Source organism: Xiphophorus maculatus, chromosome 22 (assembly GCF_002775205.1).
Source record: "Xiphophorus maculatus strain JP 163 A chromosome 22, X_maculatus-5.0-male, whole genome shotgun sequence".
NCBI classification, from domain to species: domain Eukaryota; kingdom Metazoa; phylum Chordata; class Actinopteri; order Cyprinodontiformes; family Poeciliidae; genus Xiphophorus; species Xiphophorus maculatus.
Genome location: NC_036464.1, coordinates 2,001,966 through 2,027,500, shown reverse-complemented (window position 1 = coordinate 2,027,500; position 25,535 = coordinate 2,001,966). Strand labels below are relative to the sequence as shown.

Below are 25,535 nucleotides of genomic sequence, written 5' to 3'. Positions count from 1 at the left end.
AAACCGTAAGCTCATCAAAAGCATCAGAGAATTCAAGCAGCCATTCCAGCTCATCTAGTACCAGTAACAGCAAAGCAGATGCGCAAGCAGAGCTTGCTGCTAAAGTGGAGCAATCAAAGGCCACCAAAGAAATTCAAGCACAGCAAGCACAGCTCCAAAAATTAGAAAACGAATGGAAACTTAAAGAGTCAAAAATGCTGTCAGAAATTAAGCAAAAAGAAGTGGAAATGCAACAGCAGCTGGATCAGGAAAGAGCAAAACTGCAGCGGTTAAAAGAAGAAAAGGAAATAGCTGTAGCAGCAGCTCGTGTGAGAGCATATGATGAATTTGAACGCAGTGAAAACAATGTTGAAGATACTAATTACAGAACAAACCCTATCTTCTTTAGAGATAAACCCTGCTTGAGTCCAGAAGCTACATCGTTCCAGCCTTACCAATCGGCTCCGGAGGTGACAATAAATCCTGAGTCATCCAATCTAGCTGAAGCAATCGCCAGCTCATTAAGTATAAGTCGCTTACCAGTCCCTGAACCTACTGTATTCAGTGGGGATCCTTTAAGGTTTACTGATTGGAAAATGTCATTTATGACTCTCATTGACAGAAAGCCCCTCCCAGCTAGTGAGAAGATGTTTTATCTCAGAAATTATCTTGCTGGAGAAGCACGCAAAGCTGTTGAAGGTTTCTTTTACCGAGACTCAGAAAGTGCATACATTGGAGCTTGGAAAGTCTTACAGGACAGATATGGGAACGCGTTTATTATACAGAAGGCTTTTCGTGATAAGCTTGCAAGATGGCCAAAGATTAATGCAAATGACTCACTTGCACTACGTGAATTTTCTGACTTCCTCCATGGTTGCAAGGAAGCAATTCCACATGTCAAGGGATTAGCTATCCTCAGTGACTGTGAAGAGAACCATAAGTTGCTCAAAAATTACCTGAATGGATTGTTCGCAAGTGGAGTCGAATAGTTGTGGATGAACTTGATGAATCAGGTGATTATCCAGATTTTAAATGCTTCACAGAGTTTTTAAGCAAAGAGGCAAAAATAGCCTGTAATCCCATTGCCTCACCCCTGATAGGAAATTTCAAGTTTGCAGACGACAGAACCCAAAAGAGAGCCAAGACTTTCAACACAAATGCACAACAAAAGAGTTTCAGTCATGGGATACAAGATACAAATGACTGTAAAGCAAAATCATCTTGCTATGTTTGTAAAAGTGAAGCCCATGGCATCACCAGATGTCCCGCTTTCGCCTCAAAGAGTGTTGAAGACAAAAGGACATTCATACACGAAAATCGGCTCTGCTTTGGATGCCTGAGAAAAGGTCACGTGACCAAGGAATGTAAGAGACGACACACATGCAATATATGCAGACGTCGTCATCCAACCTGCTTACATGAAGAGAGGAAGGAAAGATCTGTGGAGACAACAACAAATAGCTCCACTTCCACAGAAGAACATGCAAACCAAGAAACACACAGAGTTGTGTCCCATACATTGACTCAGCATGTTTCTGCCACTACCAGTATTGTACCAGTACTTGTGTCTTCACTACAAGAGCCACACAGAGAAATACTAACATATGCAATGCTGGACACACAAAGTGACTCGACGTTTGTGTTAGAAGATGTAATTGACAGACTGAATGTGGATTTCCATCCAACAAAGCTGAAACTGAGTACTATGACTGCTGTCGACACAATCATTTCCAGCAAGAGTGTTCATGGTCTACAAGTTCGAGGACTTAACTCTGAGAGTCGCATCCAACTACATCAAGCTTATAGCAGAGATTTTATCCCAGTGGACAAGTCTTATATTCCGACGAAAGAAACTGCATTAATGTGGCCCCATCTCAGAAACTTGGCAGATAAGTTACCTCCCGTTCAGGACTGTGATGTAGGGCTTCTCATTGGATACGACTGTCCAGCTGCTCTAGCTCCACTTGAAGTTATAACAGGTGATAAAAACCAACCATTTGCACAGAGATCAGAACTAGGATGGAGTATAATAGGCTCATCAAACCCCCACCTAGACAGACAAGGAGGTCAAAGTTTTGTGCATCGACTCACAGTAAAGGAGCTACCAAGCCCGTCTTCAACTGACATTTTAAAGGTCTTAGAGTCGGATTTTACGGAGAGAAGTTACGAAGAAAAATATGTGTCCCGAGATGATGTTAATTTTATACAGTTTCTCAGTAACAACATCACACAGAGGGATGATGGGCATTATGAAATGCCTCTTCCGTTCAAAGGCAACGACCTGCCTAACCTACCAAACAACAAAAGACTAGCCCAAGTTCGCCTGCAGGGTCTTAAGAAAAAATTAAAGACCAGCAAACAATACTATGAGCAATACAAAACATTCATGGAAGAAACCATAAATAAGGGTGATGCAGAGCCTGCCCCTACAACATCTGAAGGAGAAACAGAGTGGTACCTTCCACATCATGGCATCTACCATCCCAGAAAACCAGATAAGCTGAGAGTTGTTTTTGATTGTTCAGCCAAATTCCATGGTGTTTCTCTTAACGACACATTGCTTACTGGGCCTGATTTAATCAATCCTTTGGTAGGGGTACTATGTCGCTTCAGGAAGGAGACCATAGCTATAATTTGTGACATAGAAAGAATGTTTCACCAATTTTCTGTCACTCCTGAATCCAGAAATTATCTCAAATTCCTCTGGTGGAAAGGTGGAGATTTGGAGAAAGAACCACAGGAGTTCAGAATGACAGTTCATCTCTTTGGAGCTGCTTCATCTCCAGGATGTGCCAACTTTGGGTTAAAGCATCTGGCACAGCAACACAAGGCTAACTATCCTCAGGCAGCCACATTTATTGAGAAAAACTTTTATGTGGATGATGGCTTAGTCAGTGTGCCATCAGTTGAGGAAGCCAAGAAACTGATCATTGAATCACAAGAGTTGTGTAAGAAAGGAGGCTTAAGGCTTCATAAATTCAACTCAAACAAGGAAGCTGCTCTCACATGCTTGGATTCTTCAGAAGTAGCAGCAGCCATCGAGCCCCATGGTTTGGATCCATCCTCATCTGAGCGTGCACTCGGGATTCAGTGGTTGATAAAAAATGACACCTTTGTTTTTAACATCGGCTTAAAAGATCAAGCTTCAACCCGCCGCAGCTGCTTGTCCATCATTGCTTCACTTTATGACCCTCTCGGATTCATTGCTCCATTCAGCCTTAGTGGAAAACTGATTCTTCAAGAGCTTTGTCACCGAGGCATAGGATGGGACGATCCTCTCCCAGAAGACATAAAGCCACGGTGGGAGAAATGGACAAATGATCTACTGAAATTGAAAGAGATCTCAATTCCCAGATGTTATCACCCCCCTGACTTCCACAACATTGTCAGAGTAGAGCTGCACCATTTTTCTGATGCTAGCTGTGTAGGATATGGTGCATGTTCTTACCTGAGATACATAAATGACAAGGATGAAGTTCACTGCAGTCTTGTGATAGCAAAGGCAAGGGTTGCTCCCTCAAAGATCACAAGTATCCCAAGATTAGAACTTGCAGCAGCAGTGATTTCTACAAAGGTCAGTGTCATGCTTAGATGTGAACTTGACCTAAAGATTGATCAAGAATTTTTCTGGACTGACTCACGAGTTGTACTAGGGTACATCAATAATGAGGCTCGCAGGTTCCACATATTTGTTGCCAACCGTGTTCAACTGATTAGAGATAACAGTGATCCTAATCAGTGGCATTATGTTGAAACGTCAGAAAACCCGGCTGATCATGCATCCAGAGGTCTTTGTGCTTCAGATATTCATTCGACAAACTGGCTGCAAGGACCAAGGTTTCTTTGGGAGCATGAGTTACAACTGACGACCAGCACTCCAACGGAATTACTAGTCGGTGATCCTGAAGTCAAGACAATTCAGGTGCTCGCAACTGATGTCAAATGTAGTAATGACATCCTCAATCGCCTGAATCGATTCTCCTCTTGGACAACACTCCTCAAGGTAGTTGCAAGAATCAAGAGACTAGGTTCAAAGCAACAACATGGCGAACATGTGACTGTTGACGAACGTGAAAAGGCTGCTGAAACAGTGATTAAGATTGTGCAACAACAAACCTTCCCAAATGAAGTAAAATTGCTTAAAGGTGAAAAGAACATTCCAAACACCAGCGCTCTTTTCAGTTGTGATCCCATCTGGTCTGAAGGGCTTCTTCATGTCGGTGGAAGATTAAAGCAGTCATCTCTCTGTCTTAAAGTCAAACACCCAGTGATACTACCCAACAACAGTCATATTACTAAGCTGATTGTGTCCCACTACCATGCTAAGACATGTCATCAGGGTCGAGGCCAGACACAAATGGAACTTAGAACCAATGGCTTCTGGGTCATTGGTGGGAGTAAGTTGGTGGCCAAGATGATACGCGATTGTGTGTTTTGCAGAAAACTTAGGCGGCCAACAGAAAAGCAGAGAATGGCTGACCTTCCTAAAGAACGCGTCGAATCCTCTGCACCTTTCACATATAGCGGCATGGACTGTTTTGGCCCTTTCATTGTGAAGAAAGCCCGCAAAGAATACAAAAGATATGGTCTAATTTTCACATGTCTCTACTCTAGAGCTGTCCATATCGAAATGCTCGAAGACCTGTCGACTGACTCTTTCATAAATGCACTGAGATGCTTTATCAGCATTAGAGGAACTGTAAGACAACTGCACTGTGATCAAGGCTCTAATTTTGTTGGTGCCAGGAACGAGTTCACACAAGCACTGAAACAATGTGACACTAAGTTACTTGAAGTTTTCTTGACGGACAAACAGTGTGAATTTGTTTTCAATTCCCCCTCTGCCAGTCATGCAGGTGGTATCTGGGAAAGACAGATCAGAACCATCAGAAATGTGTTGAATGCTACTTTTGCACAGTGCTCAGGCCGACTTGATGACGCCTCCCTCAGGACATTGTTATATGAGGCAATGGCTATTGTAAACAGCCGCCCATTAACAGTGGATGGAATCAATGATCCGCGAGCATTAGAGCCCATAACACCGAACCATCTCATTATGATGAAATCTAAGGTTTCTCTTCCTCCCCCTGGAGTGTTTGTCAAAGAGGACCTATATGCCACAAAGAGGTGGAGGAGAGTGCAGTATCTCATTGAACAATTTTGGAGTCGCTGGAAAAGGGAATATTTGTTGAACATTTCCATGAGACAGAAATGGCACTCGGCTCAGCGTAACCTCAAGAAAGGGGACATTGTCATTATCAAAGACGACAACCTTCCAAGAAATCAGTGGCAACTAGGACGAGTGGTTGAAACTGTTCAAGGCGATGATGGATTGGTCCGTCGAGTCAAAGTTCAAGTCGGAGAGCGAAAGTCCAATTCCTCTTCCAAACTCTCAATTATTGAGAGACCAATCCAGAAATTGGTTCTTCTTTTGGAAAATGATGAGAAGTGATAAACAACCTTTGTACAGTTTATTCACCATGTTATTCTTTTCTGCAGAAATGCTCATTTAGTAGAGTCAAGAAATCCTGTTCAATTACTTTCCTCATGTCTTCTTATGTTCATTTATTGAGACAGGATTTGGTGGGAGTGTAAATAGCTACTAAATGGTGGGGTTCTTCTTTTTGTTCGTTGGTACCACAGTGACACTTAGTGGTTGATTTGTGAATTTGTTTTGTGGAGCGGTAGAGTTCTTCTTCGCGTGTTTTTGTGTTGGGCACTTCCTGTTTGCTAACTACGCCGAGTGAGCGTTAGAGCCTGAGGAAAAGACCAAAGAAAATCTGTAAAATAGCGCTCTTGGGAAGCAGAACGAGGTAGGAATGTGCGCAATTGTGTTTGTGAACATTTATGTTTATTTATACACCATGTATCTTTTGTTTATACTGCAGTTTTCACGGTGTCAGACAAGGAAGGCTAATAATAAACTGCACCCGTTTGGAACTCCCTGCGTCTGGCTGTTCACTCCAAGAGGCCGCTACACAGATGAACATTTATAAGATATATTAAAGTTTGTAACAAACACAAAATTTGACTGGAAAGCTGGTTTAATGATCGAGGTAATCATTCTAAGTGTTGTAGAGGACAGGATGGTTACATAACCGAACAGAATGATTTATTTTCCCTCCACTCCTCCCAGTCTCAGTCTTCTCATTATTTCCAGTTTAGACTCCAACATCAGCCCCAGTCCGTCTTCACTTCGCTTCACTTCGGTCTCTTGAGGTGGAAATAAACTTCATCTCCCTCTGGAACATTTCAGGACTCATTTTCTGAGACTCGGCCTGGTTGAAGATTAGATTCTTCCGCCCTCCAGTGGTCACAGCTCAGTATTGCATGCTGGCATGGCGAAGAGCTACTCGATAAATCCTGAAGGAGATACTCCAATGAGGCATAACATTATGACCAGCATGGTCTCTCTGCTTGTCATTAGTCACCTTCATTTAGATTTTCTAAATGTGATGATCCCCTCAGAACAGGAACAACCTTTCAACATATTTTACTTTATGAAGTAATAAAGACGGCAGAGTGAAGCAGGTTAACGCTGAATTAGCTCTGAATGTGTTAAAGTTTTCAACTTTGTCTTCTGATTTAAACATCGTTGAGTCCATGGATGGAGTTTTTTCTTGTTAAACCTTAAATAAATAAATAACATAAAATTGTTATGTTCCATGGGGGTTTGAACTTTAAGTTACTTTTTGTGTTGATTTATTTATTATTTGTTTTGTATTTGTTTTCTTATATCTTGTAAATCAGTTCAGTTATTCTAATGGTTTGTGTTTGGATTTTTATTTAGCCCTTCTGTCCTCCTCAGTAGAGATCAGAACTGAATTTTGTCTTATTCCAAATCTCATTAATTTCATAATTAGGGTCAATACGCTGCAGGCCTGCAGTTGGGCTCATCGGTCCGATCTCTTCAGAACGATGAACCCGGTCCTTCAGTCACCGCCTGTGATTCACATTTCATTTAGTTTTAGCATGGAACCGTTCTGTGGCCTTGTTCTTTGATTGGCCGCCCCGCTGATCCTGCACAGAAGAAAGTGGGTCAAACAGTGAATGGATGCTGAATGGAGAACATTCATCTCCTCCAGTAACTCACCTCCAGGCGGTCCAGCAGCTCATTAGGCTGTGCAGACCCAGGTCATCCTTAGAGGTCTTCTGATGATGTCTGAACAGTAATTACAATGTTTTGGCTGGTTTTAAAGAATCCATTTGTCCAAAGTCCATTACTTATTCATAAGTGAAGATTGTAAATCATTAGGGTCATTACATGAGCTCCATTTATGTTACTGAAGCTGGAAAAGATTGTGCTAATGACCTCCATTTGAGTTACTTATTAGCTGGTAAAGCTACTTCTCTATGCAGCCTGGAAAGTTAGGAGGAAGAAAGTTTCTGAGATTCCTAGAGGTCATGACCCAAGACATCACCATGCTTAGCAACTTCAGGTTGGCAAACTCCAGTGTGACTGTATCACACTGGAGTTTCTCCCATAGATCTTCTATTTTCAGATGTTCATGACCAAAGACCTGGACCGATTCATTTGGACCAGGTCAGGATGCAGAACCAGCCCAGAATATTTCACACAAACTACCCCCTGTTGGAGAGAACCTGAGCATCCAGCAGGCCGGGGTTAGAATCCAAGACCTTCTGGCTACAGTGGCAACAACTATATCTGCAAATAAGAAAAATTATTTACTATTAAAAAATCTGATATAATTCATTTCATTTATTTGCAGTATTAAGGAAATGAACCCCAGACAACTATGCTGAGGACTAATAGTCTGTATGTGAGCTGCCTGTTCTACATTTGCTGCTACATCTGTTTTTATTTTACAATTAATCAAATTATTTGTGATAAAAAGTTAATTTACTTCATTATTTCAATTTAAAAACTGAAAAATTGATGCTCATACAAAATTCTCTCTAACGCTTTTTCCTTCCACTCAACTTTCCACCAACATGTTAAAAGCATCCTGTGAATATTCAGGTTCTTTAGTGACATAACTTTCTGTTCTGCTTGGTTATGGAACCAGTTCACTACAAATATCATCTAAAAGTCTTTTATAACACAGAAAGTTCAATTCATGTACAGAAAAACGTAAACTAATAAATCCGTTATAATCCAATCATGAACACAGATTATAATTTAATTTAATAGATTTCAGTTTTTTACTTGTTACAATAAAATGCTGTTAAATTCAGTTTATCTCACCAGTTGGTAGAAAAGCAACATTTTGGCCCTGAATCATTTTATTGAATTTATTCTGAGGTTTTCATTCACTGTCAGCCTGAACCTTCAGAGTGGATTATATTATATTACTGCGTTAAAACAATCTGTCCTTTATGTGCTTAACTGAAAAAAGAAATACATTCAGAGATATTATATGTTACTGAGATGTTACCTATACAACATCAATCAATACTTTGATCACTGTTAATTTAAATATGCATGTAATCAGAATACTAGACTCCCACTAATCTTTTTATTGTTTACATTCACGTTGATACTTTTTATTATTATTGGAGCCACATAATGAAATTTTGCTCACTATATATTTTAAATGTAGAATTATATGAATAACAATAAATCTGTATATGTTTAATGTGTGAGTAATATTAATGTGAATGTTTCATTTCCTCTCTGGCAGGTTTTTCCTCGTCCAGGGAGACGTTCAGCCTGAATGAGGGGATTAACATCACAGCCGCCTGACATTTCCATATAAATGAGATATTTTCATCTGAACTAACTGAAGGGTTTTCCTGAAGGTAACCGGCGTTTTGGTTTAGAAGCTGTTAGAATAGAATAGAAATATAATCGTGAAACTTCTGTATCACAACTAAGAGTGAAGGGGGGAATGTGTTGTCATACAAAGGCAAAAATAAACAAACAAACAAACAAATAAATAAAATAAAAAAGGAATGAGATTGTTTATTAAGGAATAGTTTACAACAAAAGAATAAATGTATATGTACTAAACTATAAAGTTATTAAAAATCCATGTTCTAATAAAACGAATGTGCAGCTTTTTTTAAAAAAGAAAATGTGAACAAAAGCCAACAATATATTATTTACAATGTGTCAGTTCATACCTGCTGATGTATGTCTGTAATTACTGCCTGTGGTTAACAGGCACCAGAGGCTCCAGCCCAGGGGCCACACACCCTGTAAATCCGGCCCTGGCGGGTTCATTGATGAACTGATCTAATTGTTCTTACATAATAAACTCAATAAAATCTCACTCAGACATTCTGCTGCATTTGAATCAAAATCTACAGATCAAACGTATGAAGTGACTGTTTCCTGTGGTGCTTTTATTGTGAAGGCAGAGAGGCTGGTTTCCGCTCTCTGCTTCCTCCACCTGTCCGTGTCCCGGTAAAGCCGCTCCAGTGCCGCTCAGCCGCGCTTTGCGTCCTACCCTGGAAAACAAACGGTACACGTTGGGTTGCCAGGTAGGGCAGGAATCCGCCTTTTGGACTGCGGCTGTGATGCCGCTCCGGTCGGGAGGATTCTGGAACAGGATCTGGTTTCTGATTGGAGCAGAAGGATCAGCTGGACCGGATTCCCAAAACGCAACAGATCGGAGGAATAAACGAGTCACGAACAGCAGCGAGGAGGATTTATTGATCCGGGTTTAACGGAGCAGGAGGCCGATGGCGACTGATTATTGATTATCATCCGAAAGGTGATCGGCTCCGGTCTGGGATCAGAAACCCGGACGCTTCCTGTTCATTCCCACCTTGACGGGATTGTGGCTGGCCTGACATCATTGGCTGCAGGCTGGGAATGAATCATCATCATCATCCTCATTCGCAGCGGGGGGGCTCCGGGATGCTGTCACCGCCTCCGCTCCCTTAAAAAGCCACGCACCGACCCGCACCGACCCGCCCAGGCCCGCTCCCCCCTTCAGCCGCGGCCGCGGATTCAGCATGGAGGAAATCCTGAGGAAGCTGCAGAAAGACGCGTCTGGGCACAAACACAAAGCCGTGCGGGATGCGTGCGTGTGCGCCTGTGGTGAGTGTGCGTGAGGATAATCTGCGTCCCGGTTCACCTGCCGGTGAGTCGGAAACAGGGCGGGAAACAGCGGGGGTCCGTAGCGGGACCCCTGGATTCACGGCGGGGAGGAGAGACCACGATCAGATCTGGATTCAGTGTTTACACCAGAACTGGAACTGGAACTGGTTCCAGTGTTTGTTCTGCAGATGGTTTCCAAACAGACAGGTCCTGCTGACGTGGTCAACTCCTCCACGCGCCACTCATGCGTGGATGTTTACCTGGAGGAGCAGAGCTGACTGATTACCCCAAATTACACACACAGGCCTCTGGGAGGCGCTGTGCAAACTAGTTCTAGTCTATACTTTAACATTCAGTAAAAGGTATAAATCAGTTTTAATACATTTTTTATTTAAGTCCATTTCAGATAAAAGTTTAATTTTAATGAATTTTCTGCAGATATTTTCTGTTTTAATGAACGTTCCTCCCATTTGTTCAGACATTACCTGCTAACTCTGCACCTCAAATCTGAAATTCCCACTTGGAGAGTTGAAGGTTTGACACCAACTCTGACCTGAAAGTCCAACATGGCCGCCGTGTAAATACAGTGTGCTGCTAGCTACGGTACCGACCTGTTTATTTACACTTCTTCTGAGCTCCATTAGTGAACATGTTGCTTTCCTGTTTGTCTGGATGAACTGCAGAGGAATCAGAGTTAGTATCTTGTCTTGTTCCATCAACTCACAGGATTCTGACCTGAAGCTGCAGAGTTCTGAGAAGTTGTGAGTTTTTCTGCTCAGCCGTGTTTCTCACCTAGATGAAGCCACTGATGGAGCTTCAGCTGCCGTCATCTCTGTACTCCTTTTTTACCATAGAAGGTTCTCCCGGTCCTGGATCAGCGCTTCTGTGTTTTTGTGTTTCTGCTTTGTCTCAAACCCAGTGGGTCACGGCAGACATCCAGTTCTGGTTCTGTTGTTCCTTCCTGTTAAAGTGGAGTTTTTCTCTCCACTGTCGCTACATGCTAGTCCAGGAGAAGTGATGTAACTTTTTTAACCAATCAGAAAATGAACTGAGCCTGACTGTGTTTAATATGGTATACAGAGACTGAATCTGCATGATTAGACTGATTATTTTTTTTATTGCCTTCAGATAATATTTGTGATGAATTGGAGTTAAAAAAACATGAACTGAATGGAAATTGAATAGAAGCGGCTACTGCAGTGTTCATAAGTCGGAGCTGTGACTGTAATTTTCCTGTATTAGTTCTGGATAGAATCCATTTGTTTACATTGTAATGTGACTTAATAATGTTTTATAATTGAAATGAGTTGCAACAGTGATGATGTTTCTAAACTCTAAAAACGGATCATTCCATTTATTTACATTTGAAAACACGTTTGATCAGAATCAGCGGCAGGTTTTGTTTAGCAGCAGCGTCACATGAGCGACTGCAGCTCTGAGCGCAGCAGCCCGACGGCCCGGTTTTATTTTTAGAGCAGAACTTGTGTGTGTGATGCTGAGACACATTTAGAACCTAAACAACGGGTTGACTAATATTATCTGTCATCACAGTCATTATAATAAATGCTGTGATAAACTGTTGGTCTATGTTGCATTCAGAACCGATTTCTAGTAGAAACAGCTTGGAAGTCCAAACCCGGTTCTGCAGGTCTTGTAATTTCCAATCTATATGGGAGCAAAGAAAAGCTACAGCTAACCAGTCCTTTTCTGCATGTCCAAAGTTTAAGGAGCCTAAACCAAGCACTAAAGGAAACTATCATCAGTAACATGAAGAAATTTATTACTTAGATTCTCATTTTAGCAGCAGCCATAAAAACCCAGATCAGAACTGAACCAAGTCCAAATTCTCCTCTCTTGTTGTGTTTCGGTTGATTTTTCCAACTTCCAACTTTGGACCTCCATTTATTCCCAGAAAAATTAAATGGATCTCCATCTGGTTTTCATCTGATTTACCACATATTCCTACATCCACACAGTCTGAGTTTTTAGAAACATCCGGTTGGTTTTCCACTTTCTGACACCAACAGCTGGTGCTTTATGTTGCCTGGACATTGGAACATGGAGGTCATTGGACCATGGAGGTCATTGGAACATGGAGGTCATTGGAACATGGAGGTCATTGGACCATGGAGGTCATTGGACCATGGAGGTCATTGGAACATGGAGGTCATTGAAACATGGAGGTCATTGGAACATGGAGGTCAGAATGGCATAAAATCTGAATGTCTAGTTTAAAGTGATCTGCAGGGAAAACAAAATGTCCGAACGGTGAGTCGGTTAAAACTTCAAGAAGAAATATTGATGAAAAATAGATTCTTCAGTCAGATTTGAGGATAACTAAACATTAAAATTATATCTTCTTATTTAATTTTATGGCTGGCTTTGTAAAATCATGACTAGAGATTTTTTTCTTATTAAAATACCTGCAATAAATGCTGAACTCTTGCTTGGGAAACAGTTCTCAGCTCCAAAGTTAAGATGATCCGGCAGAAATGAAGGATTTCCTGTAAGTGACACGGAGCGAAACCTTCGTGATGCTCAGAAAACATCCAGTTAATCTCTGTGACTCACTGTGTTACCGTGAGGAGAACATGGTTTCCTCTGATGTCATGGAGACGCTGCTAGCATTAACAGCGGTAGCGGCGGCAGAATGACCTTTCAGGATAAAGGCGGGTGAAGAGTGAAGCTCACAGAGGAAATCTCAGGTTGTGCTGACGGAGGGAGAATCAGGTTCTCTCCTAAACACAGTGGAATATCACAGAAACGCAACAGGACCTACTGAGACTAAACATGCAGCAGCATGGTAACAAAATATACAACTTTCAGTTTTAAAATCTTCTGTTTGGGAGGAACATCTGCAAAATAATAAAACTCCTGCTCTTTATACAGAAACTTAACTTTTTACTCAGGAGGGGAGACATCAGGAAAGAAGTCAGAGAAGCAGCAGCAACTGAATCCAGGGAGAGTTTAACTTAACGTTAATGTGATTTAAAGTCCCTCATTCAATTCAGAGAAAGTTTAGAAAATATCTAAGGCATCTAGAAAAGACCAAACATCTTATTCAAACTATCAAACACGGTGGGGGAGGGGTGATGATTTGGGCTCGTTTCCATGTGGACCAAGAACTGTTTATTAAAATATTCCAGAGTCAGATGCTGCAGTTCCGTCCAAACTGGGTCATCAGCAGGACGATAATCCCAAAGTGACCTGCTGATCTGTGACAGAATGACTGAAAAAGAAAAACATCAAGGTCTTGCAATGGTCTAGTTAAAGTCCAGACCTTAACCTGATTGAATATGCTATAAGACACAAAATCAGACTTGTAATTTTATATCCAACTTTTATTTTTTTAAACAACTTGAAAAGTCTACTATTACTAAAAAATAAACACCAAATGTAAAGGGACAGTTCACATGAAAGTGAATCTGTTAATGCTGCAGCCAGAGGAAACTTTATAAGAAACTTAAGAAAATCTTTTATTTTATGTTTTCTTGTAGCTGAACACATGATTCGGTAATAAAACAAACACTTTTTATTAATTATGTAGGGAAATTATATCATTATAACAATGTTCATCAGAATTATTGCAGCAACTTTTTGTTTTGTCTAAAACAAAGAACACAAAATATTTGATGCCGGATTTTTTTGTCTGTTTTTTCAGAAACTCTGGAGGCTCAGAAGGGATCATTCAAGATTTCTCCTTCACAGCTTCGGTAAGTTCATTTATTCATTCAGCTCATGTCTCAATTCTTCTGTCTTGGAATAAAAAAGAGAAAAAAGTATCTGTCTGTTTAATGGCATCATCCTGTGTTGCCTCTGGTATTAGTTTGTGTTTATTGTTAAATTTAAAGTAGAGAAATTGAAGCAGAAGGTTTGAATATGCAGTCAGAAACCCTTCATGGTTTATTGGCCCAGTTCTCTAAGAATCTCGTTTTTCTGGCTTGCCATCAACCTGTATCTGCTGGGAGAAGATTTCCCTGACATCTTCTCCATGTTGTCGCCTGCAGCAGTTTGGGAATTCCACGTCTTTAAACTGTTCTGGTCTGATTTGAATATATTTAAATCATCCTGGAATCACTCAGCTGATAAGGCAAATATAAAACTGAGCAGTGAAATAAAACCAGCCTGTTAAGGTAACGGTTTTCCTAAACTCTTCCTGACATCTGAGGAACTTTTACAAGCAGGAGTCACTTTAAATGTCTGTCTACGATCTGAAAATGAAAACTGAGAAACCAGAACAGAATTTCAACTGAAACTAGTATTATACCAGACTCAACTGCTGGACATCTGTGTGTCGATATTTGCATGGTTTGGATATTCAAAGACTACAGTCAGTACAGCAGAACCAGTTCTCTATCTGGTCTAACTAAGCCCCCTGTAAGGAAAACCTGCCCCAGACACATTTTTTAAAAATGTCACCAAAGTGGGTGGAGCCAAGGGGCGCTGAGGGGCGTGGTCAGCGTGGGGATGAGAGGATGGTGGTAAACGGGGTTCTGGTCTAGACAAGAGTAAGCAATGTTGCCAACTTTTAGCAACTTTTTAGACCTCTCTAGTGACATTTTGTAATAAAAAAACAACTCTTAATTCTCATGGAGAATGTTTGTGTGGCAGAAGAAGGCGAAGGCTGAAGATCAGCGGTGGCGCCCCCTGTAGAAAGTAGATGACAGAAAAAGAAGCTGAAGTTCTAATGATGAATTATTCATTAGCTTCTGTTTTATTAGAGCTGATTAGATTAAACATTGATGAAATCCTCAGTAATCTGAGCAGTTCTTTATCTGCAGAAGGAAAAAGTCCTTCTGACATTAAAGCGTGAAGCAAAGCATGACTGAAATGATTGACGCAATTGTGATATTGCGACCTGTCAGTTCTGGGTTTTATATGAAAGTTTCTGCCAGTTTTATCTCTGATTTTGTCTCTTTCTGGGTCGGGTCGCCTCATTGTTCTCCCCGTGGCTCAGTTTTCTTTCTTCAGGCTCATAAAGAGACGGCGGATTGATTTAACTGTCCTGCGCTCTGCGGCCTGTTTGAAGCCGGAGGAGCTGAGCTGGTTCAGCGGCAGAGATTCAATCAGCCATGAATAAAGAGAAGGAGATTCAGTTGGAGAGAATGGAAGAAACACAACAAGACAAAGAGTCTCTGAAGACGGGAGGCTGTTTCTGATCAGACACATAGTTACATAACGGACCCAGAGCTGAACTATTCAGTTCATCAAAGTGAAGTTTTCTGTGTTAATCACATTAAAACTAGCCTGGTAAAAACCAGCCTCTTGTTCTGTGATCTGCTTAACGGTTGGGTGAGACGTAAATAATGCGGCAGCTTATTGAAGCTTAGCTGTACATTTATCTTGCCCCAACTTTAATTTCTTAATATTTAGAAGTGTGACAAACACAAACTGCTGCTGCTGCTAAACTACAAGCATCATTTGCTGATCGGTCCAGTTAAATTTCAACTGGAGAAATGCAACTCAATGGGAGAAATCCCCGATGGAGACCTGGAGGGAGATGAGAATCAAGTGGAATTGGCCCGACTATTAAATCAGCATCAGAACTTCAGTAGATAATGATGAAAAATGTGTGCAGTTATTTTTAGAGCCTAATATTGACATTTAAAATCAGTGGAAGATTTCATTTATAATTTAAAGATGTACAGTTGTAGAAATAATTAGCATTTTTTTCTGTCTTGTTTCTAATTATTTGTTTAGGTAATGTTTATTCAAATGTGTGTTTTTTAATTGTCTTTTGTTTGTAGGTTAAATAAAACTGGAACTGATTTCTATCTTCCCTGGTAATTTAAAGATCTGAATCTGATTGTTAGAGAATCTGGAGGTTTGTTTTTCAGGTCTGGTTTATGTGAATATGAATTTATGGCTACAGATTTAAGCTTATTGATTATTTAAGCTTATTGATTTTGTCTCTTCTGACCTCATCCATCCATGACGCTCAGTGTGACTCAGTGGTGAAAATCAAAGGCCAGATAAATAATTTCCTTCTCAGTTGGGATCTGATGTTCATCAGAGAAGAAGAAGGAGCTTCAAGGCTGAACCAGAATTTTACCATCCAGTTTGTTTTTACTGTATTACAGATGCAAACAGTTAATTTATTGTTTCCTGTTTGGACTCTTTCCTGCTAGATATTTATTTATTGGAGCATCTGAGTGTTTATTAATATTTCAGGTCAGTAACGTCTCTGTTTTCTGTTGCTCTGAGCAGAGAGCGCTGCCTGCTGCCGCTGCAGATGGCTCTGGAGTCCAAAAACACCAAACTGGGTCAGACGGCGCTCGCCGGCATGCAGGTACTGAACATTATCATGATCCTCCCTGCAGCCTCTCTGGTTCTGCCTAACCTGTGAACTCTGACCTCGTCTCTCATCAGAAGTTCCTGTGTGACGACCGGTTTGTGGGCGGAGTCAGCTCGGAGGTGGAGGTTCTGGAGAAGCAGCTGCTCAGCCAGATGTTGGAGGCCATCAGGGTCACCCCCTCCCTGCATGAGGACCTGCAGGTGGAGGTCATGAAGGTAACAGACCACGCTGCTCTGCTGACAGTCAGATGAATGACCTCTGACCCTTTTGTCTCGGCTCCTGTGCAGAACATCAGAAGGATTTCTTTCTGTTTGCAGGTCCTGCTCTGCATCACCTACTCTCCAAACTTTGACATTAATGGAGACTCCATCTTGAGGATCGCTCAGGTAAAACAATCATTTCCAGATTTGATACTGTAGAAGCAACAAAAACATCATTTATCTCTAAAGATGACTGAATGGGGTTGTTGGTTTGCTCCAGATCAGGACCAATATTTACCACACTAATATCTCTGCCAAGTGTTTGATTCTTCTACCTGAACTGGACCAGTTCAAACTTTATTGGAAAGTATCGTCAGAAACCTTCAGGGTCTGTTTCAGTCCTGATCTGTTGAGTTTCTGTTGAGGTTTATGGTGGAAACTGAGTCTGACGTGTTTCATTCCTCCTCAGATTCCACTGACAGAAAGGAAGAACACATAATAAACATCATTAATAAACTCCACACTGGGGGGAAATAAAGTTGATTTTTGTGTTTGCAATCTCAGTTGTAGAAGTAGAAGAATAAATATTTAAGTTTACAGAAACTGATTCTTTCCTGGATGGTAAACAATCTGTGAAACACTACAGTCACAGAAACCTCTGTGAAAATGAACTCATTCTGTCAGACAATCTGACATTAATGTGTTAAAATGTCTGCCGCCTCCGACTGCGAACAAGGAAGTCTATAATTCATGCCATGACCTCTGTGTTCATTCTTCCCTGTTGCTAAATTTGATATTACCTCATATCCCAAACTCCAGCTGATTCTGTCGTCCAGGACATTTTACCGCAGAATATCATCTGTGCTGCTTTGATATTAAACTGTTAGCATGTCAGGATAGTCATCATACTGTCCTACAGCAACAGTCTTCAGTCAGAGGCCTCTTTGGATTCGTTGCAGGTCTGACTGCTGTAGGAGTTCCTCCCCACAGCGTCGCTGTCCACAATCACTCTGAAGATACTTGGATGATATGAGTTATGACAGCATTTCATTTCCCTTTGGATAAATAAAGTTTGTTTGATTTAATTTACCCAACATCCCACTGATGTTCTCATGCTCCCGTTTTCTGGGGTGAATTAATATATTTTATTTAGTTTCCTGGAACTGAAACAACAGGGACTGGAAAATGGCTCATAACAAATATGAAGATGTTTTTTTGTGTTTTTAACAGAACAAGTCTATGAAAGTAAAGTGAAAAAATAATCTTTACAGATGGGAGTCTTGAACCACAGTGGCTAAAGAAAACTAGATCATCTGTTTCAACATCTTGACGTTGAGTTCAGCTTGTTTTAGTTTATAGTTCTACTATAAACTATAATAGTAAAACATTTATTGGAAACAGAAAAGCTTTTTCAACTCAGAAAGAAACAGAAGATCTGAAGAGTTCAGAGATGAAATCCTTCTGATATCTGAGGCAGTATGTGGATGTTTGTCTGTCTGTGTCCTCAGCTGTAACACAGAGGAACACTCAAATTATCCTGAGAGGGTTTTATGTACGATCAAAAATCATATCAAATGAAACTCAAATAGCTCAAATTTCTGACTAAATGATTAAACTGTTCTGGTGTTTGACCGTTTTCTTTCTCAGACGCTGCATAATGCATCACTTAAAGCTAATAAACCGCTAAATGCTTCTTTGTGCAAATGTTTGGAGGTTTGGGAGGATTTCTTTGTCATTTCAGTTCAGTGAGCAGCAGCTGAAGGACACAGGAGATGTTTGCTGCCATTAGCGGCTGATAAAAGCTGCTGGTGTTGATGCATTCAGAGCCAGCTGCTGTTGGAGAGGGACAGAGAGTATCTGCTTCTGTTTGTTTGGTCATAACTCAGAGCACCGCTCTGAATGCTGTCAGCAGATCTCCATTAACCATCACACGCTAACAGGCTAACACGCTAACAGGCTCAGGGATTTGTTCAGCACCTAGACGTTTTTACACCTGCAGTTTATTATTATTAGCATCTGAACTTACTGTGTGAACGTAGTTTTTTGATTTAATGATGTAGAAAGAAAAATCAGTCTTTGGTTTTAGTGGCTGTGAATAAAACTCACTTATTATATAGAGGATTCCTTTGTAGTCAGAAAAGCTTTATTGTTTCCAGATTTATTTGTTTCTAATAAACTTTCCCAGTTCCTTCACTTTAAATATGTGACTTCCTACCACATCAGTTTCCAAGTTGATTATTTAGACAGTGATAGAGCTGCATGTTCTCCCTGTGTATGCATGGGTCTCCTCCAGGTACTCCAGCTTCCTCCACTGTCCAGAACGTGACTGTTAGGTTATTGGTTGATGTAAAAAGCCCACAGGTTGTGTGTGGTGGTTTGTTATGAACTAATGACCGCTGCAGATGAGCGCCAGCCGCCCTGGCAGCTCCAAACAATACATGACTGATTGCTAAACCGCAGACACTCAAACGCCTCTCTGGGTTTCATGTTACTCAGCTGATTGAGCGGCTCGTCCATGATGACCATCTGTCCTTCTCCAGTTATAGATTAGAAATGTGATAACATGAAGTCCAAACTGTGGAAATTTAGTTGGGAAAATGTGTGAAATATTGAGCTGAAACATGAACCTGAGAAAATCTGTTCTTGGAGAATCTGTGATTTAAATCCGTGTTGCACCTCAGCAGCCTGCAGCATTAGTAGAGCTGTGAGGTTGGATGTTGGAGGATGTATTGATTTTTCATTGATTAGGTTTAAAATGGCCCAGCAGCTGCAGAGGCTTTAAATCTGAGTCTAATTAGCTGATTTCAGTCTTTGTTCAGCTGACAGACGAGGCTCCAGGTTCCTGCTGTCAAACCTGTTCAGAGCAGATCCAGTTCTAATGGAAACGCTGATCGTTTTATTATGTTAAACACAGAAAATATACATTTAATTAGTTCATTAAAGTCGGTAACTATAAAACTGAACTAAAGAGGTGGTGAAATGATGGGAGCCATGTTCTCAGTGATGAGCTCAGCACCAATAAGGTGTCTCGTCTCTGTAACCTTGGTGATGGGCTGCTGCTGTCTCTGTTCAGACAGATGATCCGTATCTTTAGCAATCGTTTGCAAACATTCGGAGCTCCATGTGGCCCCCAGGAGCCTTCATAGAGGAACAGGAAGGACGTTCAGGCTTGATTCTAATGAACTTTTTAAAAACTCTGCAGGTGGAGAAAATTAATAAGGTTGCAAAAGTTTTTGTCGTAGATGCAGTTAGATCTTCTGGTTTCTGTATTAGGGCTGAAACAATCGAATTAATCACTTATTGAAATAATCAACTAATTTAGTAATATATTAATCATTAAATGGCATATACAGACTTTAAAAAAGGCCACTTACTGAAAGAATATCACACTCAGGGAAGTAATTAAACTAAAACTGTATATATATATATATATATATATATATATATATATATATATATATTAAATTTAAGTTAAAAAATATTTTAACTTATTTTAGGTAAAAAAAAATGTCCTATTTAATTTCATTATTCATTTTAATGTACTTCTAATATTGTATAAAAAGACATAAGTAGTTAAATGAAAAATCAACAGAATGTGCCAATTAATAATCAGAATAATTGATTATTAAGGTACGTAATTGTTAGATGAAGCCCTAATATGTTTTTAGAGTTCATTGAATCCTAACAGGTATTTGGTTGCAGAGAGCTTTTCTGTCTGGACTCGGATTACCTTCAGCTCATTTTTCTGATCTCTTTGCTTCATGCTGTCGTAAAATCTGCTGACGCTGCAGACATCTTGTCTTTGTCTCTGTGCTCCATTACTGCTCAGCGTCCCCAGAGTGTGACCTCTAATCTGACCATAAGATGTTCTGCAGGCTGACAACACATCCCAGTGGTTTACGCCACTCCTGGTCACCGTGGCAACCAGTGACGCCATGGAAGCTTCCCATAAATCTCCCCGACAGCTCAACGTGGCTTGGTGGTGCTCTCTGGTGCTCTGCGTCACTGATGTCCTGTTGTGTGTGTGTGTGCTTGTGGGGGCGTGTGTGTACAGGTGTGTATTGAGACCTACATGTCCAGTTGTCACCAGCGCAGCATCAACACAGCAGTGAGGGCCACCCTGAGCCAGATACTGGGGGACCTGACGTTGCAGCTGCGCCACAGACAGGAGGTCAGAGAGAACCCCCCCACGCACACACACACACACACACACACGCACACACACACGCACACACACACACACACACACACCCACACACACATTTGTTTTAAACAGACCCGTCAGCAACAAAGTGAGCAGTGAGGACCTTGAGGTCTTTCTGCTGCTTTGTCTTCAGTAACATTGATTCCTCTTATTGCTCCGAGGTTCTACATACAGCAGCATAATAAGCTGTTTGTTGCTCATCTGGTCAGTTATTTATTTCTTTAAAACTAAACCAAAATGTGAAATTTGTGTGAAAATCTATGTCCATCTATAATCTACCATCTTTACTCTCAGTAATTATTGAGTCTCATCTGCTGGTGCTGGTTAAAGACCGGGGTCAGACCCAGGTTCAGTGGTTGGAAGGACGACCTCAGATTTAACTGAGTTCATGGTTCAGTCAAGGGAATCATATTTTTGTAGAATAACGGACAGCAGACTTTACACTGTGACTCTTTCCACATTGATGAGGATCATCTGACTCTCTAAGGTCATTGTTGAAAAAAGTTTCTTCTAAATATCATTTTTAAAGACGCACTGATATGAAAACTTAGTCTGATATTTATATCCCATATTAATAATGCAGTGATGATTAAGAATCAGAAATAGTTTATTGATCATGTTCCCAACACTCTCCCCTCCTGAAACGTTGACAAGTAGATGGAAATAAACATCAGTTATTAATATTGGCCCATACTGATAATTTAAAAAATAACATGTAATTCTGATCATGCATCCCTAATTATTTTAATTAATTTTAATTAAGCAAAAAAATCTTCTGATATGTCAACAAGCTTATACCAGACTGGTAAACAATGACAACACAGACTGAGAAATTTGGAGATTAGCAATAAAGAGTATTGAATCGTCAGCATAAAGAAGAACTGTACAGTCCGTTGTAATTGGATTTGCTGCAAGGATTTTGCCAGAGGGTCCAGTAACTGAAAAAGTTCTACTAACAGTTGCTTCTCTGACAAAATGGCTGACTTCTTTCCTTGGTTACCTGTGTTAACACCCACCTGCATGCTGAGATTAGAAACTGATAAACTTACTGCTTTCATCAAGCTGTTCTTGCTGATGATGAGCAGTTTGTCAACACATTTGATCAGAAGCATCTGGTTGATATTTTTCCTCTTAAATCCAGTCATGCTGCATTCATCAGTCATTTTAAAGCATAAAATTAAGCTTTTTCCCCCTTCAATAAGCATGTCTTTTCTTTTGCTCCTTAAAATCTCCTTAAAGTCACAAACTCAGTGACCCTCCCTGGTGTTGTGTGTTGCTCTGCAGGGAGCTGAAGGAGATGAGGCGACCGCGCTGCCTCTGCAGAGAAAAGGTACACATCATTCTACACACCTGCTTAGTGAAGAATGAACAGTGTCTGTAGTTCCTACATGAACAGTTTGTAATAGTTGTCCTGGTGTATGGGTCTCTATGAGGGACAAAATAGATGGACTAAGAAGAGCAGCCATCCAGAAAACATGTTTTATGAACGTAAACATGTGGAGCTACACTTTGGAAACACCTGCAGGATAAAACTTAAACATTTTTCACTTGAAAATTCAAGAAAAGTGAACAACTGGGTGTTTTAGTGCACACCAATACCAGTTAAAGCTTAAAAAAGTAATGTCAATCAATAAATAAGCTGCACAAACTAATTTAGAGATGATTTAAAGCCTCTTTAATAAGCTTCCCTCTATTTCTGCTCTGTCACCTCACTGGTGTTCTTCCTTCTAAGTAGCTTTAATATTGACTGCATTGTTTTACCCCCATCTGTTAGTCTGGATAAAAGTGTCTGCCAAATGCATAAACATAAACAATAAATAGTGACACATAAGTAAACTGAATGCATGGTTGGAGCCGAACTTCCCCCTCAGGAATGTTAATTTCTTAGAGAGGCAAACGAGGAGGATTAATTAGTTTGTTTTATCACTTAGTGTAAAAGTTGGATGAATGAACTTTGTATGTGTGTGTGTGTGTGTGTATACAGATGTTTCCCCCACCAGCCAGGCTCTGTGCGAGGACGTGGTGATGGTTCTGACCGTGTTCTGTGAGAAACTGGAGTCGGTGGACAGGTAACGCTGCAGGTGTTCTGTCAGTGACCTCACTTCCTCTCTGTGACTCATTGACCTTTCCTCATTCTCTCCTCCTTTTAGTGACAATCAGCTGCTGCAGCTGCTCTACCTGGAGTGCATCCTGTCCATGCTCAGCAGCTGTCCTCCCACAATGCACCTGTCCAGAGGTTTCACCGACCTGGTGTGGTACGACTCTCTGTAGCTGCTGAATGTTTCCTCACATGTTGCAACCAAAGCGAATGCACCATGTTGAAATATAAAGTTACTTCATGTTGGAAGTTAAAGACAGAAATTTTTTAGAGACAGACATTTTTTATTGACTCATGTCTTGATGTAAATTGACGGCATTTCTTCTTGCAGGAAGCAGCTTTGTCCGTCTCTGGTGGCGATTATGGGAAATCCAGTCAATGATAAAACCATCACTTCTCACCACGGCTACATGGGGGCGCTAGAGAGAGACCGGCTTTCAGAGAGAATCGCTCAAGGTAACGCATTCATCTGTCCATCTGGCCGTTTATCTTCTCACTCGTCTCTAAATGCCAGATTGTTTCCTCTTCCTCTCCCAGGAATCTGTCAGGAAGTGGACTCTTCCAGTGGAGGAGTGTCCGATCAAGGCCGGGGGTCCGGCTGCTCCTCCAGCGCCCCCGCCAGGATTGCGCCGGTGGTGCGGACGGTGTGCTACATCGCAGCAGAGCTGGTGCGCCTGGTGAGCTGCGTGGAGTCGATGAAGCCGGTGCTGCAGTCGCTGTACCACCGGATCCTGCTCTACCCGCCACCCCAGCACCGAACCGAGGCCATCCGCATCATGAAGGAGGTGATTCCCCATCTGTCCATCAGTCCTTTGCTCACTAAACGAAGGAATGTTAACATCTTTCTGTCCTGGTCAGATTCTTGGCAGCCCGCAGCGCCTCTACGACCTGGCTGGGCCGTGTGTAGCCGAACCTGAAACCAGGAAACGCTCCTTCTCAAAGAGGAAGTCCCACCTGGATCTGCTCAAACTGTCAGTAAACAAACCTGATCCACAGCTTCACTCATATATTAGACATATTAGACAAAAGATTATTATCAAGAAAACTAAATGAAAAATAAGCATTTTGAAGCTGGACTCAGTCTGGATGTAATGTTCTGTTTTCAGAGTGATGGATGGGATGACTGAGGCCTGTATGAAGGGCGGCATCGAGGCGTGCTTCGCCTCCGTTTCCTGCGCCTGCGCTCTTCTGGCTGCGTTGGATGACCTGTCGCAGGGTCGCGGCCTCCAGCCTGAACAGGTAGTCATGACACCAAGAGAAAACACAAAGCGAACCTCACAACCACTTTTTGGAAACTTTGAGTTTGGAGACAAGTTGTCTTAGCAAATATTACCAACAATTGCAATTAATTAAGTTTAATTCAATATATTCTAGTTGTTTTTATGCTGCTTATGAATGGATGGATGGATTTGTAGTAATAATGAATGAAACTAAAATAAATAGTAAAAACTAAATAACTATCACTATAGGCTACATTTAAAAGTATAAATAACTATTAAAAGAGGTTCTTGAGGTTTCTGCCTTTCAGGAAGAAGGTTGTGGGTTCAAATCCCAACATGGTGACTTTTTGCATTGAGTTTTGATGTTTCTCTCTGTGCATGTGTTGGTTCTGTCTGGATGGATCAACAGCAGTAAGAGTCGCTGTGTTTCCTCCTGCAGGCTCGGTTTCTCCTCAGACGCCTGGACGACCTGAAGGACGGATCGGAGTCCACCCGGGAGTCCATGGAGATCAACGAGGCCGACTTCAGGTGGCAGAGACACATCCTGTCCTCAGAGCAGCCTCAGTGGGACCCCAGCTCCGCTTCCTCCAACATGGCCGCCGCAGGCGCCACCGAGCGTAGCCCTGACATCAGCATCAGCATCACCACGGAAACAGGACAAACCACCCTGGACTTGGAGATGGGGGACTTGGGTCTGGGTCAGGGACACACGCCTGAGGAGTGTGGCGAGGACGCACGCGTCCATCTGAGCTGTCCCTTTGGAGGCCAGGAGAGAAGCCAACGGGAGCCGGCAGGTGGCGCGGCTCCGAGAGGAGACAGGGCGGAGGGAGGAGGAGGCCGCGGCGTGGAGGCCGAGGGACAGGAGGACAAGGACAGAGGAGTCGTTCCTCCTGACGTGGTGCAGAGGAGCCACGCTCTCGTCTTCCCTGACATCACCAACTTCCTGTCAGTGGACTCCAGGACGCGGTCGCACCATGGGCCGGGGTCCAGGTACAGCGAGAGCAACTTCAGGTACGACTCCGTCAACTTTGGGGTTCATTGCTAGGATTTTTCTAACTAAGTAGTTCTCTTTAGCGCCATCTAGTGGCAAACATGACAGAAATATTTAGCGCAAACATTTTTGTACTCTTGACAAGACAAAACTACATTTTCAGCAAAGTAAAGGAGTTTGTTTTAAGTCAATAATTACTTATTGATGAAAACGTCCTCGTTCCACTGGCAGATTATTTCACTTATGGGAAAAATAAGTCGTTATTTAGAGTAAAGTAAACTGCCACAACTAGAATTGTTGGCTTGAAACAAGCTCTTCCTCCGTCTTGCTGGAAAGTTATTTGTAAGTTAGTTTTGTCTGATTTCAAGTGTGCTGAGATATTTGCACTAAAACGAGACAAAAATACTTAGGATTTTGTGTGTTTGCAGTTTTTCTAAACAGCTCTGTGGCTGTTTATGATCACTTCCAGCTGCCAGAATAACTGACCAATCAGAACCAGGCTGGTTGGTGATTGGTCTTTATTGCGTCTGTTTTTCTAAGCG

General features: G+C 41.5%; 2 protein-coding genes across 3 annotated transcripts in view; both read left to right on the top strand.

Annotated features, from left to right (window-relative positions):
• The first annotated feature begins 929 nt into the window (after nt 1-929).
• On the top strand, nt 930-6,009 carry LOC111606730. The gene is made up of 2 exons (XM_023327897.1): nt 930-5,792; nt 5,868-6,009. Exon 1 carries the CDS (start codon nt 1,589-1,591, stop codon nt 5,429-5,431), a length of 3,843 nt encoding a protein of 1,280 aa, XP_023183665.1. The 5' UTR covers nt 930-1,588; the 3' UTR covers nt 5,432-5,792; nt 5,868-6,009.
• A 2,993-nt stretch (nt 6,010-9,002) lies between these two features.
• Nucleotides 9,003-25,535, top strand: part of arfgef3 (ARFGEF family member 3) — a 37,294-nt gene continuing 20,761 nt past the window's right edge. For both annotated transcript variants that reach the window (XM_023327890.1, XM_014471440.2), the window contains exons 1-14: nt 9,003-9,985; nt 13,647-13,698; nt 16,193-16,274; nt 16,355-16,495; nt 16,598-16,666; nt 20,535-20,651; nt 21,969-22,014; nt 22,669-22,753; nt 22,835-22,939; nt 23,114-23,238; nt 23,320-23,567; nt 23,641-23,753; nt 23,889-24,021; nt 24,442-25,013. In XM_023327890.1, the coding sequence (XP_023183658.1) occupies nt 9,901-9,985; nt 13,647-13,698; nt 16,193-16,274; nt 16,355-16,495; nt 16,598-16,666; nt 20,535-20,651; nt 21,969-22,014; nt 22,669-22,753; nt 22,835-22,939; nt 23,114-23,238; nt 23,320-23,567; nt 23,641-23,753; nt 23,889-24,021; nt 24,442-25,013 (1,973 nt within the window). In that variant the 5' untranslated portion in view covers nt 9,003-9,900. The remainder of the gene's footprint in view (nt 9,986-13,646; nt 13,699-16,192; nt 16,275-16,354; nt 16,496-16,597; nt 16,667-20,534; nt 20,652-21,968; nt 22,015-22,668; nt 22,754-22,834; nt 22,940-23,113; nt 23,239-23,319; nt 23,568-23,640; nt 23,754-23,888; nt 24,022-24,441; nt 25,014-25,535) is intronic.

Bases quoted from the DNA above. Each gene is read 5' to 3' on its own strand.
- LOC111606730 (XM_023327897.1), top strand. From the start codon at position 1,589: ATGCTGGACACACAAAGTGACTCGACGTTTGTGTTAGAAGATGTAATT.